Raw genomic sequence first — 18951 nt, 5'->3', positions numbered from 1 at the left:
GGGATTTACTTAAAGATTTAATTACCATCAGGGGTAAAGGAAAGGGTTTTTGCTTCCATAAAGGTGAGTACAATGGTCTCCGACAGTTTTTAAATTCTGTACAGTGGGATCAACTGACGATGTTACCAACAGTAAATTCTAAGTGGGAAGCATTCAAGGAATTAATCGTGGAAGCTACTAAAAGTTTCATACCTATTAAGAAATATTGTTCAAGGTTTAGGCCTAAATGGTTATCTAATGAACTAATGAGACTCGTAATAGAGAAGAAAAATGCATGGGATGCATATAAATTATCAAGCGACTCAGAAGCCTATGGCAGATATAAGCTAGTCTGTAATCAGGTGACAAAGGAGGTTAGGCAGGCGAAGGCAGATTACGAGAAATCCTTGGCAAAAGATGCTAAGAAAAACAGCAAGGATTTCTTTACTTATATAAACTCTAAAAGGAAGGGGATGAATCTGATTGGTCCACTTGACATCGATGGTTCGACTGTTGATGATCCTACTCAGATAGCAAACAAACTGAATGAGTATTGGATATTTTAATGTTATTAGTGGAGTCCCACAGGGTTCGGTGTTAGGTCCACTGTTGTTTTGTATATTTATCAATGATATTGATGAAGGTATATCAGGCTTAATGTCGAAGTTTGCAGATGATACAAAGGTTGGCAGGGTTGTTAATGACAGTAATGGCAGTGTGCTACTGCAACAGGATCTAGATAATTTGGACAGATGGGCTAAGAAGTGGCAACTGAACTTTAACCTTGACAAATGCAAAGTACTGCATATGGGTAGAAGTAACCCCAGAGAAATGTACCAACTGTGTGGTACTACACTTAAGGTGGTAGAAAATGAAAAAGACCTAGGAGTAATTTTTAGTCTGATATGAAGTTTTCTGAGCAATGCAGACAGGCTGCCAGGGCAGGTCATGGGGTTTTGTCAATAATATATAGGAATTTTGCTAGCAGGGAAAAGGAGGTGATTATCCCTTTGTATAAGGCCATGGTCAGGCCATGCCTTGAGTACTGCGTACAGGTCTGGAGGCCTCATTTTAGGAAGGATGTAGATTTACTTGAGCGTGTACAGAGAAGGACAACAAGATTGGTGAGGGGAATGAAGGGATCCTCTTACAAAGAGAGGCTTAAGTTCTGCAAATTGCAGTGGCTGGAGACTAGGCACCTGCGCGGTGATCTGATTGAGGTATATAAGGCCTTGAATGGGTTGAGCACGCTGAATTCTGATGGGATCCATCCACTTGTTCAGATTACGAACCTAAGGGGGCATGAATTCAAATTAAGAAAAGACAGATGTAGAATAGATGTGCGGAAATTTGCCTTTAGGCAGCGGATGGTTAATTGCTGGAACAAACTTCCATCTGTCGTTGTGGAAGTTGAGAGGTTGAATAAATTTAAGGAGGAACTGGACAGGCATTTGGAGGGAATGGTGTGGTTTTTTTTTTTTTTTTCTTTGGCTGATGCTGCATAAGCTCATACACTTGCTTTCTTGCATCAAATGCCACTGCCACTGCTACTACTACTACTACTTCTGAGCCCATCAGCCTAATGTCACTGATTTACCTCTTTTCTACCAGGTCTTCCACTTTTATCTATTATATATAAAAGAATATTGTGGAAAATAGTGTGATATTTTATGTGCACACTTTTTGCTTTCCACAAGGTGGGGCTAACTGCTATTGCAGCATACTATAACAAAGTGATTGACAGGTCTGTCTCAAAGACCACACCTAGGCACATCACTCTTAAATTAAGCTGCATATACCACAGCGATGACTCGTTACCTGATAGCGCTTAGTAGCATTATGACTTTGCACAATGTTGATAGTTCGGCCATTGATAATTGTGGTGTTTAATTTTAGAATTCTACATGTCTCACGGCAATGTTTTAATTTTTTCAAAAGTTTCTTCAGCTATTAACAATGTTGTTAATAATGGCAGTAATAGAAAAGAGAAAGATCATATTAGAAAGGCTGAGAAGAAAAGAAAAAGATATTGAAGAGTATGAAGCAGCACTTAAAAATCCTGATATTGAAGAAAACAAAGCGATTATAATAAGTTAAAGGCTTCACAATTAAGAAAGGAAAGATACGAAAAGAGCAAAAAAAATGAATCACAAATTGTTGATAGCTCTACTGAAACTCCATCATTAATAAAAAAGAAAAAATCATAAAAAATGATAAAGTGGTAAAAGACGAAAATTATCAAATAGAGATTCCTGAAAATATTCGCAGTTCAGGAAATTTAATACATGATGTTTTTGGAAGTATCGAAACTCCTTTGGAAGAAAAGTTTCAATTTAGCCACAACAAATAATACTATTTGCTGAATGAAAAAATTTTATCTTAAATTAAGATTCCAGGAGAATTGAAAATAGTTTATTCATCAGACCAAATTATACCAGATAATTGTAATACAGAAGAATACAACTCTAACACCTGAAACACTTTATTCATTGGAGCCGTCAGGTTTACCTCTACTTTTAAAGGTAAATGCAATTGTTATGGTTTTAAGAAACTTAGATATAAAAAATGGAATTTTCAATGGTATAACAATACGTGTAGTGGAAATAAAGAAAAAATGTTTGGTTTGTGAACACGTCACAGGTGACAGAGCTGGATTGAAAGCATATACTCCAGGGATTCATATGTATTCAAATGAAGGGGAATATAACTTCATTTTTCAATGAACACAGTTTCCTGTGAAATTGGCTTTTAGTATGGCAACAAACAAAAGTCAAGGTCAAACATTATCTAAGGTTGGTGTTGACTTAACATCACTATGTTTTTCGTACGGACAATTGTATGTTGCAGTAAGTAGAGTGAAGGCAGCTAAAAATCTTTGTATTAATGGAAAATGAATCAAAAAACAAAAAAATTGGACAAGAAATGTTTATAATCAAATATATAAATGATGGTTTTGTTATTAATTTGTTTTTAGATAATAAAATAATATAATATAATTTTTGTACATCATTTGATTTTTGTACATCTTCCCCACTAAAAAAAATTAAATATAAAAACATATAATTCAGGTTCGTGTAGCACAAGTCAGAGGGGAGCAAAGCGACCTGACTTGTGACATAAACAAAAAAATATATATTATATGCAATTAAAACAAAATTACATGCATGCATACAGAACTAGTGGCCTACAAATTAAATTTTGTCATGTTATTATTTAATGGAAATGGTAGGATGGATTTGCAATATCTCTAAAAATCTTTAGAAATACATTTTTTCCTTCTTTACTTCTAAATTACTGTTATTTGTTTGTGAGACTAAAACATCATCCCAATTACAGATATCCCTCATTTAGCACAATTTCACTTTTGTGTGGTTTTCAAACAGAAACTTTTCATTTAGTGTAGATATAAGTTTCACTTTGCATAGTTTTTGTGTCAAGGAACTTATGAAAATTCTAATGTTTCCTGCATCTCCATTTTACCTCCTATGCACCATGTTGGGTCAAAGATTGTAATTACTTAATCTCAACCTCAGACTGATTTATCACACCACTACAACTACTGTTGCACCAAGAGAGTTTGAATGAAGTTTAGCAAATCTTGAGATTACATTCTGGATTGCTATCTATAACTGTTTACTACTCATAAAACAGAAAAAATAAAATAAAATAAAATAAAATAAAATAAAGGAATACAGGCATACCTCGCTTTAAGGCACTTGGTTAATACAACGCTTTTCAATTATATTCATGTTTATTATTTTCAGCGCTTGCCTTGCTCTTAAGCGAGTTTTCAGCAGTGACGTGCACATCAGCTGACTCCTAGCTGAATCAAGCGAGTCGACCAGCGTCATTTTGTTACCCGCACTCAGTCTGTTTACAGCATTTGTGCACTTCGTGTCTCAGTGTCATATTCTGACAATTTTCAAAATAAGTGTAGTGCTAGTGAAAAGAAGAGCCGCAAGCCTCTTACTTTAAATCAAAAGCTAGAAATTATTAAGCTTAGTGAGAAAGGCATGTCGAACACCAAGATAGGCAGTAAGCAAGATTTGGCACGCCAAACAGTTAGCACAGTAGTGAACTCAAAGGAGAAGTTCTGAAAGAAATTAAAACTGCTACTCCAGTGAACATGAAAGTGATAATAAAGTGAGATAGTCTTAGTGCCCATATGGAGAAAGTTTTAGTGGTCTGAATAGAAGATCAATCAAGCCACAACATTCCTTTAAATCAAGGCCCTAACTCTCTTCAATACTATGAAGGCTGAGAGAGGCGAGGCAGCTGCAGAAGAGAGGTTTGAAGCTAGCAGAGGTTGGTTCATGAGGTTTAAGGAAAGAAGCCATCTTCACAACATAAAAGTGCAAGGTAAAGCAGCTAGTGATGATGTAGAAGCTGTGTAGAAAGCTATCCAGATGAGCTAGCTAAGGTAATTGATGAAGGCGGCTACACTAAGCAGCAGATTTTCAACATCGATTTTCAACAAGCTGCAAAGGATAGGCTGACTCTCTTGTTAGAGGCTAATGCAGCTAGTGACTGCAAGTTGAAGCCACAGCTCATCTACAATTCTGAAAATCCTAGGGCCCTCAAAACTTATGCTAAAGCTAGCCTGCCTGTGTATCATAAATCAAACAACAAAGCCAGGATGACAACAGATCTGTTTACTACGTGGTTTACTGAATTGCTGCTTTCAAGTCCTATTATTTAAGACGGATATTTGATAAGGCTATAGCTGCCTTAGATAGTGATACCTCTGATGGGTTTAGGCAAAATAAATTGAAAGCCTTCTAGAAAGGATTTACCATTCTAGATGCCATTAAGAATGTCATCTAGATATTTTGACCTCTTCCCATGAATCATGAGGCATCTCGTGATTTGTGGGAAGAGGTCAAAATATCAACATTAAAAGGCGTTTGGAAGAAGTTGATTCCCACCCACATGGATGACTTTGTAGGGTTTGAGACTTCAGTGGAGGAAGTCACTGCAAATGTGGTGGAATTGGCAAGAGAACAGGAAAAAAAAAAAAAAGTAAAGTGCAGCCATTATCAACCCACTGCAGGATGGAAGCCTCCTCAACAATTCATGCCAAGAGAACTGGAAGTGGAGTCTAAAGATGTGGCTAAATTGCTGGAATCTCAAGATCAGCCTTTAACGAATGAGGACTTGCTTTTGGTAGATGAGCAAAGAAGGTTACTTCTTGAGATGGAATCTACTCCTGATGAAGATCCAGTGTGCATTGCGGAAATGACAACGAATGATTTAGAACACTACGTTGGCTTACTTGATACAGTAGTGGCAGGCTTTGAGAGGACTGACACCAATTTTGAAAGTTCTTCAATGGGTAAAATACTATCAAATGGTATAGCATGCTACAGAGAAATCCTTCACAAAAGGAAGTGTCAGTCAGTGAGGCAAACTTATTTATTGTCTTATTTTAATAAAGTGCCACAGCCACCCCAACCTTCAACAGCAAGTAGCCCTACCATTCAACAGCCTTCAACATCAAAGCAAGACTCTCCACCAGCAAAGAGAATAAGATTTGCTCAAGGCTCAGATGATAAAGCCCCACTATCTCCTTCAGCCTTCCTTCCATGATTACTTCTAAAATGTTCATTTGTCAGTCACCATAAGCAAAGGGTGAAAATATTTTAAGGTTAGCAATACTGTACATTTTGCATTTTTTTTTTTTTTTTTCATTTATTAGTTTTATTTTTGCATAGTTTTTTTAGGCCTGGCGCTACTGCACACTTAATAAATGATAGTGCAAATATGTTTTTAGGCTTTTATATGCACTGGCAAGTGAAAAAAAGACTGATTCACTTTAAGGCTGGAACCTAACCCGCCGCCATATTAGCGAGGTATATCCTGTTTATATATATATATATATATATACATATGATGGTGTTTTGTTGTGTATTTTGGGATCTGTGGAATTGTGTGCACTCCTCTTGGTTCATGTGGATTTGTGATCATGCTATGAGTGGCTGAATTCATTAGAAGGTAGAAAAACTACTGATAATCAAAAATGTCAAAATCGCACGTTGCCTTTCCTTACTGTCCTATTGTCAGTTTCCTATTGTGTATCATGGAGTAAAATTTGCTTATTACATTCTGCTCTGTGAGTTTAAACTATGTGTGTTTCATAATGTTTTCAAAAAGACCATCTTCTTCAAATCCTTGGAAATGTATTAATTCATTAATTCAAAACTAAGGAAAATGTATTAATTGAGAAGTAAAACTTGTACTGCTTAAGTGCTTTGAAAAGGGTAATATCGTGTGATTGATGTTGCCAATTCAATGAGAATAGCTGAATCTACAGTGCATAACTATTAGGAAAATTTTTAAAAAAAAGTGCAGCTAAGATATAATTTCAATATCAGCCATGAAACTGCAGCATTAGTGTAGTTTGACAATGGAGAAAATGGAAGCCTTGTTAATAAATTGGATTGAAGATCACACACAATGATGAGTCCCATTATGCACAATAATAATTCAAAAGGAAGAAAAGAGTCCCCTTAAAGATTTAAAAAATGAATCTGTGTCCACTGAACATTTGAAACTAGCTCTGCAAACTACTGTAGAAGAAGAAGGAGAATATCTGCCATGTAAAATATTCAATGTAGAAAAGACTTCTTTTTTTTTGGAAAAGTGCTCAATCAGCTTTCATTTCCCGTGAGGAAAATTCATACCTGGGTTTAAGGTAGCAAAAGATAGGTTGAACTGTTCTTTTATGAGCAAATGTTGAAAATATTTTTTTATGCTAGCATATCAAACAAAGAGAATCCTGGAGCTCTTAAAAGATATAAAAAAAAATCTCTCTTCCTGTTGAATGGCAATAAAAAGATGAGATGGGTAACTAGAAAGATTTTAGAAGAATGGTTTACTTCTTACTTTTGCCCTGCTGTACAGAACAATCACAAAAATAATGTCACACAAAACATTTTTGTTTCTCGACAATGCCCTGGACACCCAGTCAACTTAAACAAAAAGTTCAATAACATCAGAGTTGAATTTCACCCAAAAAATAGAAGTCTGGACCCAACCTAGGATCAAGGTGTAACTACACAATTAAGGTGAACTATTTAAAGAAAACAATACCCATATGATTCACGGAACAGAAATTACATCATGCATGTCATTAACAATACTGCAGAATCTTAAGGTAAAATCAAATATTCAACATTGAATTTAAGTGTGGTGAAAATATGGCCAGAAAGTGCATATGATTTCAAAGGCTTTGATGAACAAACAGTTGCAATAACAAACATTGTTAAACGTTCAGAAGATGTAGGCTTTGTTGAGGTAGAGGAAGGAGACGTGATAAAGTTGTTAAATTCACATAGTGGAGCTCTATCATATAAAGACTTGCTTGAATTGAACAGGAAGAAAGAAACTTCAGAAGATGAAGAAAAAGACTCTGAAGGATAGTTCTCTCATCAAATTACAACAAAGAAACTAAGATGAGTTTTCACTTTAACTGATGAAGATTACTGAAGAGTTGGATCCTGTAGTAAACCAAGTTTGTTTTGCAAGGACTTGGATCAACTGATTGAATGTTACAGGAAAATTTATGAAGAGAAACACATGTCTAATACTGTGCAATTTTTTTTTAAATGTTCATTCATCAGCACCAAGCAAAAACAAGAATGTCCCCAGTAGAACATACTGGTGTAATTCATACATCCAGCAAAAGATGAAGTCAACTTCATCAGAGATTCCCAATAAACCGTTAAAAGTTACAATAATTTCTTCTTTTTTGGCATTTTTCATGATTTTTTCTCTTTTTTTTATTTAATTTTATTTTTTATATTTTTAGTTTTAATTAAATTTTTCAATTTCTATAAGGTTTTGTACATGTACAGTTATTGCAAAATAATACTTTAAGCAGCTCAATCGAGGATAAAAAACATCAGAGTAACAAACTTTTTAATGATCATATACATTCAAAAGTTTAAGGCGAGAATGCATTTTATCATTATTAGCATGGTGACTTTCTGGACCATATCTACTGTGTTAAATGAGAGATACCTGTACTGATGTTGAGAGTGAATGATTTTATGGTAATGATAAAATTATCATATGTTTTAAAATATGACAAAACATTTTTCACGAGAAAAACTTTCAAGAATTTTATTCTAAATTTAAAATTGCAAAATAATGGAAATTATTCTAAAGGTACTTACCTTTTTCTCTTTGATTCAATTCAGTTTGTTTGTTTAAAGAATCAAGCTGAGATTCTGTTTCATCTTCTTCCTTTAAGACTTCTGTTTCCGGTCCAAAAAATGATGACATTGAATGAGTTTTGGCATCCCTATCATAAATAAACTCAGATGCTAAACAAAAAAAAGGGAGAGGGGAAAAAAAAGTGAGCAGGGTTATACAAGATTCTTGCTCCTAATAAGTATTTAGATGCTAGCATTTAAGAACAAAACTACAACTGACATAACTTTAGTTAGGACATGGACAAATTTTAACATAAACAGCCACATCAGTCTATAGCAAATCAAACAACAGTTTGAGCCACAACTTGTAACAATGCTTTCATGCATTTTTTAGTTCTAAGTTTCAAGTTCTAAATATTAATATGATGAACAAGAGTAACGCACATATACGAAGGGTACTAGGAAAGTTTTGCAATATGACGCAACAATGAATCACAGGAAGCTGCTTGTTGCTGCATGTTGAGACATGTTCATACGTGCATAGTAGCAGCCGCGCCAAGTCGATGGGCTCAGTTATTCATTAGTAGTGAGAGTGTAAAGTGCTTGCGATGGCATCGTGGTCAAGAAACGAGATAAGGACAGTTTTGCGGTATAATTTCGTGCGTGGTTTAACCATAGACCAGTGCTTAGAAGAAATGACTCTTGCACTAGATGATGATTGTCCACATCGTACAACGATATTCAGGTGGTATAGAGAATTCCAAAGGGGAAATTTCACACTGGAGGATTCTGAGAGGCCGGGAAGGCCACGAACGTCAGTTACGGAGGAAAACGTTACTGCTGTGAGGAAAATGCTTGACGAAAACAGGCGAGTGACCTACCAACAGATAGAGGATACTTTGGGCCTAAATGCACCAGCAATTCGTTCGATTCTGCAAGATCATTTGCACGTGAAGAAACTTTGTTCTCTCTGGGTGCCGCATCAACTGACTGAAGAGCAGATGACACGTGTGACTTGGTGCCGGGAGATGTTAAAAAAGTTTGATAAGGGACAATCTCGGTATGTGAACAACATCGTGACAGGTGACGAGACTTGGCTGTACTATTACGATCTGCCGACCAAGGCTCAAAACAAAGTTTGGGTCTTTGATGATGACGACACACCCGTAATTGTCAGAAAATCCCGATCTGTAAAGAAGAAAATGATAGCTGTATTTTTCAAATCGAGTGGAATTGTGGAACGTGTCGTTTTGGACACGCAGAAGACAGTCACAGCTAAGTGGTATACTGAACAATGCCTGCCTAAAGTCATTGGATCTATGAAGAACCTGCGGCCAAAGTCAAGAATGGACACCTGGTACCTCCATCACGATAATGCTCCAGCTCACCGCGCCAAAGCCTGCACCGAATATTTGACCACGACAGGACTGAAACTTCTCGAGCACCCTCCCTACAGTCCAGACCTTGCTCCCTGCGACTTTGCACTGTTCCCGCATGTGAAAATGAAGCTAAAAGGGAGGCGGTTTTCCAGTGATGAGGCCCTTCTACGGGCTTGGGACAACGAGTGTGCTTTACTCCCTAGTGAAACTTGGCAGAACTGGTTTAAAGATTGGTTTCGGAGGATGGAGAGGTGTATTGAATGTAGAGGAAATTACTTTGAAAAAATTAAATAAACAAAGCTGTATTGCAAAACTTTCCTAGTACCCTTTGTATATATATATATACAACAGAACAGAGATCACTGGATACTTTTTTAACACAAAGAAAGATTCGTTTTTATGCAGCATGTTACTAAAAGACATTTTAAATGCTGGAATATTAATTTGAAGAATTTTTTCACTACACTGAATTAGAATGGGATTTGGATTTAAAAAAACAGCTGACATTTGCAGGGCCAAAAAAAATTGCTCGTTAGTTGTTCTGTGAAGGAAAAAAGTGCTAATTACACTGCTCAAAAAAATTAACAGAACACGTAGAAAATGTGGTGTAACTCACACAGCTTGCAATGAATCAGGAAAAAATTTGGCATGGTGATGTACCACAGAATAATGATGAAATGAGGAGACAGCAAGAAACTTCGGATAAGCATAAGGGACATTTATAGGGGTTGTATGAGAATTACTAAAAAGGTCACGTTTCAGAATTCGATACAAGATGCTTCAAAATATGGTCACATGACATCAGTACAGCATATTATCCCCTCCAACGGCTAAACAGGCAAGACAGCAGTGAACCATGCTCAATACAAGGGTGTCTATAAGATTCTGTAGCAACAAATTCTATTCTTCCACCAGCACAGATCTCAGCTCACCGAGTGACTGAGGAGTTGGCTCTTGGAGTGTAATGCAATGCCCAAGGGCATCCCACATATGTTCGATCAGGTTAAGTTTAGTGATCATGCTAGTCACAGCAGTCATCAGATATCTTCATTTTCAAGATATTACTCCTCCACTTGAACTCTATATGCAGTGACATTATCGTGCATGAAAAGAAACTCTGAGCCCCTAAAAAGTCACACATAGGGTTTGAGGAGCTGTTCTCGGTACCTCTGCACAGTCACAGTATCCCTATCAAAAACTTGAAGGTCAATGATCATTATTCTGCCCCACATGAGAACACTGCCTCCACCATAAGAGCCCTTTTCTCTGATGTTGGAGGGATGGTACTGCATTCGTCATTGTCTCCAGATGAAATAATGTCTAGAAGCTGTTTGTAGGCTAAAATGGGACTCGTCAGATAACAAAACTGTGCCCCATGTGTCAGGGCTCCAAGTCACGTGTTAATGGCACCAGTTTCAACGAGCTCTGTGGTGGTTTGGGGTTAATGGGATATAAACCACTGGCTTCCTTGTGTAGAATCCACTTAAATCGAGCTTTCTCTGGTTGGAAATGTTTTCACCTGTGGCCCCACCAACTTCAAGCGACAGCTGATGACAGGACATTATAGGGACAGATAGCAGTCTTTTCTGGTTGATGTAGCCCTCAGGCAACCTTGACCATCTCTTGTAATGATTCCTGTCTCTTGAAACTGCTTCCATAGTGCCGAGACAAAACTGCATGACACATTAAGCCAATGTGCCACCTCCACCTGCCCAGCTTCAAGTCAACCAACAGTGCCATCTCAAAGATCATCAAAAAGATGATGATTTGCCATCCTGAGTACTGGATGTGGCTATCCCACTGAGCAAGCTAAAAAAACAGGAATGTAGTGATGTGATCACAGCCCGTGCTGATATTCAAATTATACTAATTATTCATGCCTATAAAAGGCATGAATAATTTGTAGCTCTCTAAGGTGGTAAATCAATTTCTATTAGATACTTGGAATTTGCATGCCAGGATGCCTAAACTATTCATGAAAAACATTTTGTTGTGCAGTGTGGTAGTTCTGTGGAGGGGAAAAAAAGGAAATAAAAATTTTTAGTAATCTGAAAATAGATATCATATGCAATAGAAGCATAATAGAACTAAAGTTATCAGAAATTTCAATTATGCAATTTTTTTTCCACTCCTAATTTCACTCAAAGAAACTGACATGTTTACTATTTGGCTGAAAGAAACAAAACTATTACATAACAAAACCATGATTCCAATTATATAAACATTATATAATTGTTTATATAATTATATAAAACATTATATAATTGTTTATGTTTGTTTGTTGTTTGTTATTTAGTTTTTAGGAGCATTAGCAACTAAGGCCATATTGCTCCGGGATATGCAGTGGTCATTCCCTGACCTTTCCGCATCCTCCGTATTTGGTGGTGATGGGCTCGAACCCCGGTCTAATCAAGAAGCGTGTGCTACGCACTGCTGCTCCTTCCCACCTGGCTATGGAGGCGCCTATATAATTGTTTATAAATGAATGAAGTAAAGGAAAGGAAATTTCATCTGAATGATGAAATTTGAGCAGGTAAAGCTTAAAAATAATGTATATAATGCATAAACAATAAATACCAATTGGTGTAATTTTTTCTCATTAATTCTTCCTACTTCCTTTTCATACACAGATAGTGTGCATTTGTAATCGATTATAGAAAAAATCAAATATCTGAAATATTTTTGGTCACAACTATTTTGGATAATGGGAATTCTACTTTAATATGTATAGTCTTGGTACTTGAAGCTGTCACAGACATTCTCTCAGATATGCCAGAAAAGCTGTACTTGCTACCTGGGAGTTTAAAACGCTGATGGAAGTAATATTCGGGTGACACTCAAGTCAAGTGGACCCAATTTTGGCGAAGTCCGGATGGTCTGTGACAGCCAAATCTATATATATATATATATAATCTTTATTGTATACAAACATGGTATATACAATAGACCCTTCACAGCAGCAATGCCAGGGGTTTTACATTGGTTGGTGGACAATAGCCTTGGGGGAACGGGGCCCACATCGAAGTTCGGGCTCATCCCCCAGAGCCAACAATAAAATGGAATCAGTGTCAGATTATTTACAGCATATATACTTTTGACAGTATTCACAATGAAATAATAAAGATATTCATATTTAAATTATGTTATTTATATTCATAAAGATATTGTTGACTTTATTTACAACACATTCATAAAGACATCGTGCTTTCAACATTATTTACAATATATTGGGCATTATTATGCTGCCCTTATCAATGTGCACTTTGCCTGGCCAAGGTCAGGCTCTTAAGGATCTGTCTTCGGTACCTCCGATCCTTCACAAACCTACAGAGGTCGCCGTCAATTGAAACGATTGTGGGGAGCATCTCTTTGGGGAGAAAGCGGTCACTGAGCGATAGTCTGTTATAGTGAGCTGTGAGCGTGGGAGCTGGCCTCAGTCCGGGTAGAGGGATCCTCCAGCCACACAGTTCCCAGATGCTTGGCTCCGAGACCATTCCGGTTGTCATCTTGACAGTGAGAACAAGGAGTTTTTCAAATACAAGATCTGGAAGGCGGGCAAAGTGAAGTGACGTCGCCATCGCAGTTGTCCTTTGCTGGGGTGGACGACGATGTTTTCGCGTGATCCAACGAAGGAGCCAGTATTCGGCGGAGTACACGCGCTTGATGTTGGTAGGGGCTGCGGACCCCCAAATTTCCGAGGCATACAGTACAACGGAGTATACTGAGGTGTATATGTACCGACGAGTCACATCCAGATCCCTAACGTGGAGCAGTTGTTGTTTTGTGGTCCAGCGCATTTGACAGAATTTTGCTGTGAGCTTGTCAATGTGGGGGTTGAAGCTCAGTTTATAGTCGAAGACGACTCCCAAGTCTGTATGCATCTTGACCACTGGGAAGGGAATGCCGTCTAGAGAGGCTTGGATTTCAGTGGGTTGGCGCTTCAGAGAAAAGACAATTTGTGCTGATTTGGCAGGGTTAATGATGAGGCCAAATTGATGGAGATAGGATCCTAAGTTATGTAATTTTTCACAGATCTTTTTTATTGATGTTTGAGAGATGTTCGCCGGGGTTAATCTGAGTATATATCTTAATATCATCGGCATAGCAGAGTATGTCTTCTCTCTGTTGCACAAACGGAAGAATAACTGCGGTGAATAATGCTCCGGAGAGAACTCCGCCTTGGAGAACTCCTGCAGTGATCTTTCTCCAGATTGTGTGTTGATCCGCTTTAAGAAGAATGGTTCTGTCAGAGAGCAGGGCTGTGATAAACCACAACATGTCACCTTTTATGTAGAAGTAGTTTTCTAGGAGGTGAACAAGTGAGGGGATACTGATGGAGTCGAAAGCAGCTTCCAGGTCGATGTAGGTGACAGAAAGCTCTGCTTTAGCTTCTAGTGCACTGAGAATGGTGTTGGTTATCGATGTTAAATTGGTGACTGTGGATCTACCTGGAATGCCATAGTGAATCTGTGGGGGTTTGTGAGGCATGGTTTCATTGGTGATGGTGGAGAGTAATGTCTTCTCCATGAGCTTCAAGAGGCTGGAGGAATGAGAGCTTGGCCTGAACTGTTTAATGAGGGTTGCAGATTGGCATTTAGGGTGTGGCCTCACAGCATATCTGTTCCAGAGAGGGGGAAAGTAGTGCTGCGTTAATACACGGTTATAAATTGATAGTAGCAGATCGATGATAAACGAGCTAAGGCATTTAATCATGAATTGTGGCACAAGATCGGGGCCTGCAGTTGCAGTGGGTGGCAATCCATTTATAGCAGTTATAAGCTGCTTCCTGGTGATGCGAACGGTGGCGAGCATATCAGTAGGGACGTTGTTGATGGGCAAGTTGCCTAGGTGCATCGGGGCCACAGTGTTTGAGAACCGTGCAACGTGGTCCATCCACAGTTCAAGGTCCAGTGTCTTAGGAATTCCTGTGTACTGGGAGTCATAAAACGATTTGCCTTTTCGTAGGGTTGAATTTAAATGCTTTTTAATTGCAAATATTTTCTGACAGTTGAAAACTGCTCGGGCTCTGGAGAAGGCAATACGATCTTGTATAGCGCCTGATTCTTTCCATCTCTTATGCAGATTTTGTTTTCGTTGAAAGCTGTTGTTCAGTGCCGGTGTCCACCAAGCTCTCGAACGGGGAGTGATGCAGACAGTCTTTGTAGCACCATAACTTGCAATGGTTCGAATCCATCTAGTCACGAGGTCCACAGCTAGCTCGAGATCACAATTATTGAGAGCCTCCCAAGGTATCGAGGATGCAGCTTCGAGACATCGTGGTGGATCAATGAATTTGGGTGCTGTGATGTCTTTTTTCTTTTTTGGGCCTTGGATATCAAAGTTAGGTGCGGCTAAGTGCAGGAGTAAGGCAATGGGTTCGTGATCGGATTGAAATAGGTTTTGAGGACTGTCTTCGAGGTCGCATGGTGCTAAAGAGAATATCAGATCCAAGAGATTAGATCCTCTCGTGGGGTGGCAATTAAGTAGGCCGATACCCAATGAATTCATACTTCTAATGAGTTTCCTACTAAGATGTGTGAGAGTAGGTGGAAGATTGAAGTCTCCACAAATAATGTGCTTAGCAGAGGCATGGAGGTGATTTACCAGCCAGTGGATCACATCTTCAATGATGTCACTGTTTGGGCCTGGTGGAATGTATACTGTTGCTATGTCTATCAGGTTGGCATTGAGCTTGAGGGATACCATAGCAGCTTCAAATGCAAGGGATTTGGTTACCACAGAATGTGCCAATGAGAAGATAGTGGTATTATAGAATATTGCGACTCCCCCCCCCCTCTACGATCCTCTCTGGAGGAACTGAGCATCTGGTACCCAACCTGAGGAGCACAGGCAAGGGAGTCCCGCCCATTCCCAAGCCACGTTTCGGCAATGCAGAGAATATCAAAGATTTTAGAGAGGAGAAGCTGTTCGACAGTGTCTAGCTTGTTACAAATACTCCTTGCATTTTGATAGACAATTCGAATGGTGGTAGCCATAGTAACTGGAGTTCGTACAGGTGGCAAGTCTCTTTTTAAGCTTCGCACTGGTTTACTGCGCGTTGCGATGTGTACAGGGATATTCTTTACAGGTCTGAAGCCCTCTGGATTTTCATTATAATCTGCTGAGAGTTGGAGTGAATGATATGTGGACAGTTTGTTTCCTATGGTAAGTTTGTTCTCAGTGAAGTTATCTGATTTCTCATGCGTTTTGTTGGCTTGGGAGCTTGGTAGCTTTAATTGCTATTGCGTTTGATGTTGATGTCGGAGGTTTATTGCGGTTCTTGGCTTCTGATCTAGGAAGGGTTTGACGAGGGTTCCAGGGGGCCATAGCCTTGGATCCAGTACGAAGCTCATCTTCTCTGGGTGGCAGGTAAGGATGAAAGAGGCGTAGGTTGGATACTTGGTTCTTCTCTGTCTCACATCAATATTCATCCCATGTACTTCTGTAAACATGGCCTTAATGCTGTCTGGTTTAGTAGTCGGTTCCAGTCGAGATATAAAGATTCGACCACGAGCCTGAACTGCTGTGATATTGTACGAATTAGCAAGAGTGCCCTTCGAGGAGAGTTCTGTGGCATCTCTATTGCCATGTTGTCTTTCATGTTCCATGTTCTGATATGTTGAATGTGTCATCCGGGTTTCTTTTGAGTGAACCTGTTGGTCGGTGAGAGATGCCAGGGAGTGGAGGCTGCCTATGAGCCCTGCTGGTGGGATCTTTTGGTTATTCTCAACATCTTTTTTGCCGGTGACTACTTCTGCAAATGTGGGTCTTGATGCACCCTTTCCAGTATTGATTGTCTCCTTTAACCTTTTAGGTTTAGTAGTATTTTGGGTCGGTATTGTGGAGAGGCCACCTGCGAGGTCTTTGAGCGGCTACCCCCAGTGTTATTAGATGCAGGTTTGGGTGAGTTACAGTCATTCAGCCCTGCATCTCCGCTATTAAGCTGATTCTTATCTCCTTGTGTAACGGCTGCCATTGGGCTATGGGTGACAGGCATACGAGGCATTGCATTATACATAAATTGGGGAGTATAATTCCTTTTAGCGTTGGAATCGTGTATCAATTCTACTTCTTGTGGCTTGTTTTCCGAGGTTCCCTGAGCCATGTTGTGTGGGACGTTGGATATACTGTTTTCATTTGGCATAAATAAGGTTGCTAGTTGACACACTTTATTGGTTAGGAGACCTATTTCTTGTTTCATGTCATTGTTCTGTGCATGAAGCTGCCGGTTCTCTTCAGATAAATTCTGCAGACTGTCAGAAATTGATGTCAGTTTCCACATTATGTTTTCCAGAAATTCTGCAGTTTGCATGTGGTACAATTTCATGTGTTCTGTACAGATGCCATTAATGTTTTTCAGGAACCTGTTTTGCTCATCATTAAGGAGGGCACTTTCCCCTTGGCTTTGTTTCCTACATTCCACAGGATTTTCATGTGTCGCGATGATTGGTTGTTGAATGCAGACATCTGAGTCCATTTCACACTCCGGGTTAACCGCTACTGAGTCAGTTTGACTGCGTGAGTTTGACTAAAATTTGATGTTTGGACGTTTGTTTGTTTATTTTCGATCTGCGTGTCATTCTGGATATCCACATATTCCGTTGCATTTGTCATTTGTTCTTTACTTTCTTTGCAGAATGGGCAGATGTACTTTTGACGTCGCTGCTTGTTGAACCGCTTGATATCGGATTTGGTACAGGTCGTGCAGTAAAATTGCCGACATGACGTACATTGGATTACTGCTTCCTGATGATCTACTTTACAACGGAAGCACGTGGGAGTGCTTGTCGAAGTTTCTGATTCTGCCATACTTTGCCTTTAGGTTGAAATTTGTCCGACTAATTACTTTTCTGCGAAGAATTAAAACCGCTTGTATTTTAGGTGTTCTCTTCAGGATGGTTTGCCTGTGGGGGGGGTCGGAATAAGACGGGTTATACAGTGCCTTTATGTTCACTTCTGAGGATTAGTATCGATACATCCACTGTATTTCTGCTGAGAGGGGAGTTTTTAAAGTTGAAAGAATAGGAGAGTTTAACGTACCCTGGGGGTTCAGCAGCGCAAGGCTTTGTGACTTCTCAAGGTTGACCACGATGTCGTCATATGCCTTTAAAAGCCAGCAAACACTAGTGCCCGCTGGCTGTATACGGGTCAGAGCTAATATAATGGAAGCAATAGCATATAAAAGTATAAAACATGAAGTACCTGTTTGTTTGATGATGGAGATGATGGCTCATCCGGGTTGGGCGGAAGAAGAGGAATCTATTGGTACTTGAATCATGCTGTACGGTCAAGGATAAGTAACTAAAACTTGCTATCTATGAAGAGCATAACCGAACACGACATACATCAACTCGCGCGTGACATACATCAGTATGTCGCGCGCGACATACATCAAATCCTCTGCTTGCACCTTCACGATGGTGGGACTGTTAGTAATCCTGGGTATAACCTCCATGCACAAGTACATGGTGGGTGACCACCCAGGTGTGAACCAACGTAAGCAGCGGTCAAGGTTTGGCACCCACACCACATGGAGGAATGCCGCCGCTCTATGTTACCAGGCAGTACTAGGTGGTAGATGACTCTCATCAACCGGTGCAATACCACCACTTTGCTTATTGGAGGCTTGAAGTGGTAGAACCCATGTTTAGTCTCTAGAGCTAAGTTCCGGTCAACCTTTCCCCATCTCTTCCATCATGCAGTATGATTGATGCCTTTTGAGGTTATGATGAACATCGTGGCGAGATCCAATATTGCTTACATTTCGAGGGTACAGCTCTAAAACAGTGTTCGCAGGCTGGCCGCTAGTTAGTACACCGGACCGAACCTATTGGTAACTCTCTAGGAGGCTTCCGGATCAGCTAGCGTATAATCTTGCTACCTCTACTCTGCCAGATAGTGACTGGAGGGAGTCCAAGTAGTGTGTATGTGGGGAGCATTGTCGAGGCCACGTTGTGTGAAGAATCTGGGTATATTCTTACCATGTGTACGCCATATCCAAAAATTTCATTACTTAATACAACATGTCCCGCCCACTTTTTCTTACTATTGAATACACCACGAATTGTCAAACTAATATAGCAAGCTTATCTGCGAAACAATCTAAATGTCCCAAACACTTCCTAATTCATTTCACAAATATATGTGGTCTCAACTGTAATCTCAACGATGTCCATTTCCACTTGCAGTCTGCCAAACCCCACGTACTCTTTCTGACAGAATCTCAGTTATCAGTTAATTCAACTACTGCTCATCTCAGATGTCCAATTATTATTCGCTGTATGATTCCTTTCGCCTCAAAGGTGGTACTTGTGCATATGTCCGTTCTGATATACCCTGTCAGAGACTTGGAAATTTGGAATCTCCTCTCTTTGATCTTCTCTGGCTTAAAATCTCTCTACCTCATTGTGTCAAATTCATCTGTTGTCTCTACCGTTCTC

At 39.3% G+C, this 18951-nt stretch overlaps 1 protein-coding gene across 2 annotated transcripts in view; it reads right to left on the bottom strand.

Moving 5' to 3' along the window:
• Positions 1-18951, bottom strand: part of HBS1 (translation elongation factor EF-1alpha (GTPase) HBS1) — a 295975-nt gene that overhangs the window by 227770 nt on the left and 49254 nt on the right. For both annotated transcript variants that reach the window (XM_090371173.1, XM_090371174.1), the window contains exon 3: positions 8154-8303. In XM_090371173.1, the coding sequence (XP_090227299.1) occupies positions 8154-8303 (150 nt within the window). The remainder of the gene's footprint in view (positions 1-8153; positions 8304-18951) is intronic.

This window comes from Mastigoproctus giganteus, chromosome 4, assembly GCF_048544385.1.
Source record: "Mastigoproctus giganteus isolate SK-2022 chromosome 4, ASM4854438v1, whole genome shotgun sequence".
Classification (NCBI taxonomy): domain Eukaryota; kingdom Metazoa; phylum Arthropoda; class Arachnida; order Uropygi; family Thelyphonidae; genus Mastigoproctus; species Mastigoproctus giganteus.
The sequence above is the reverse complement of the archived record's forward strand: the minus strand, read 5'-3'. Positions and strand labels throughout refer to the sequence as shown.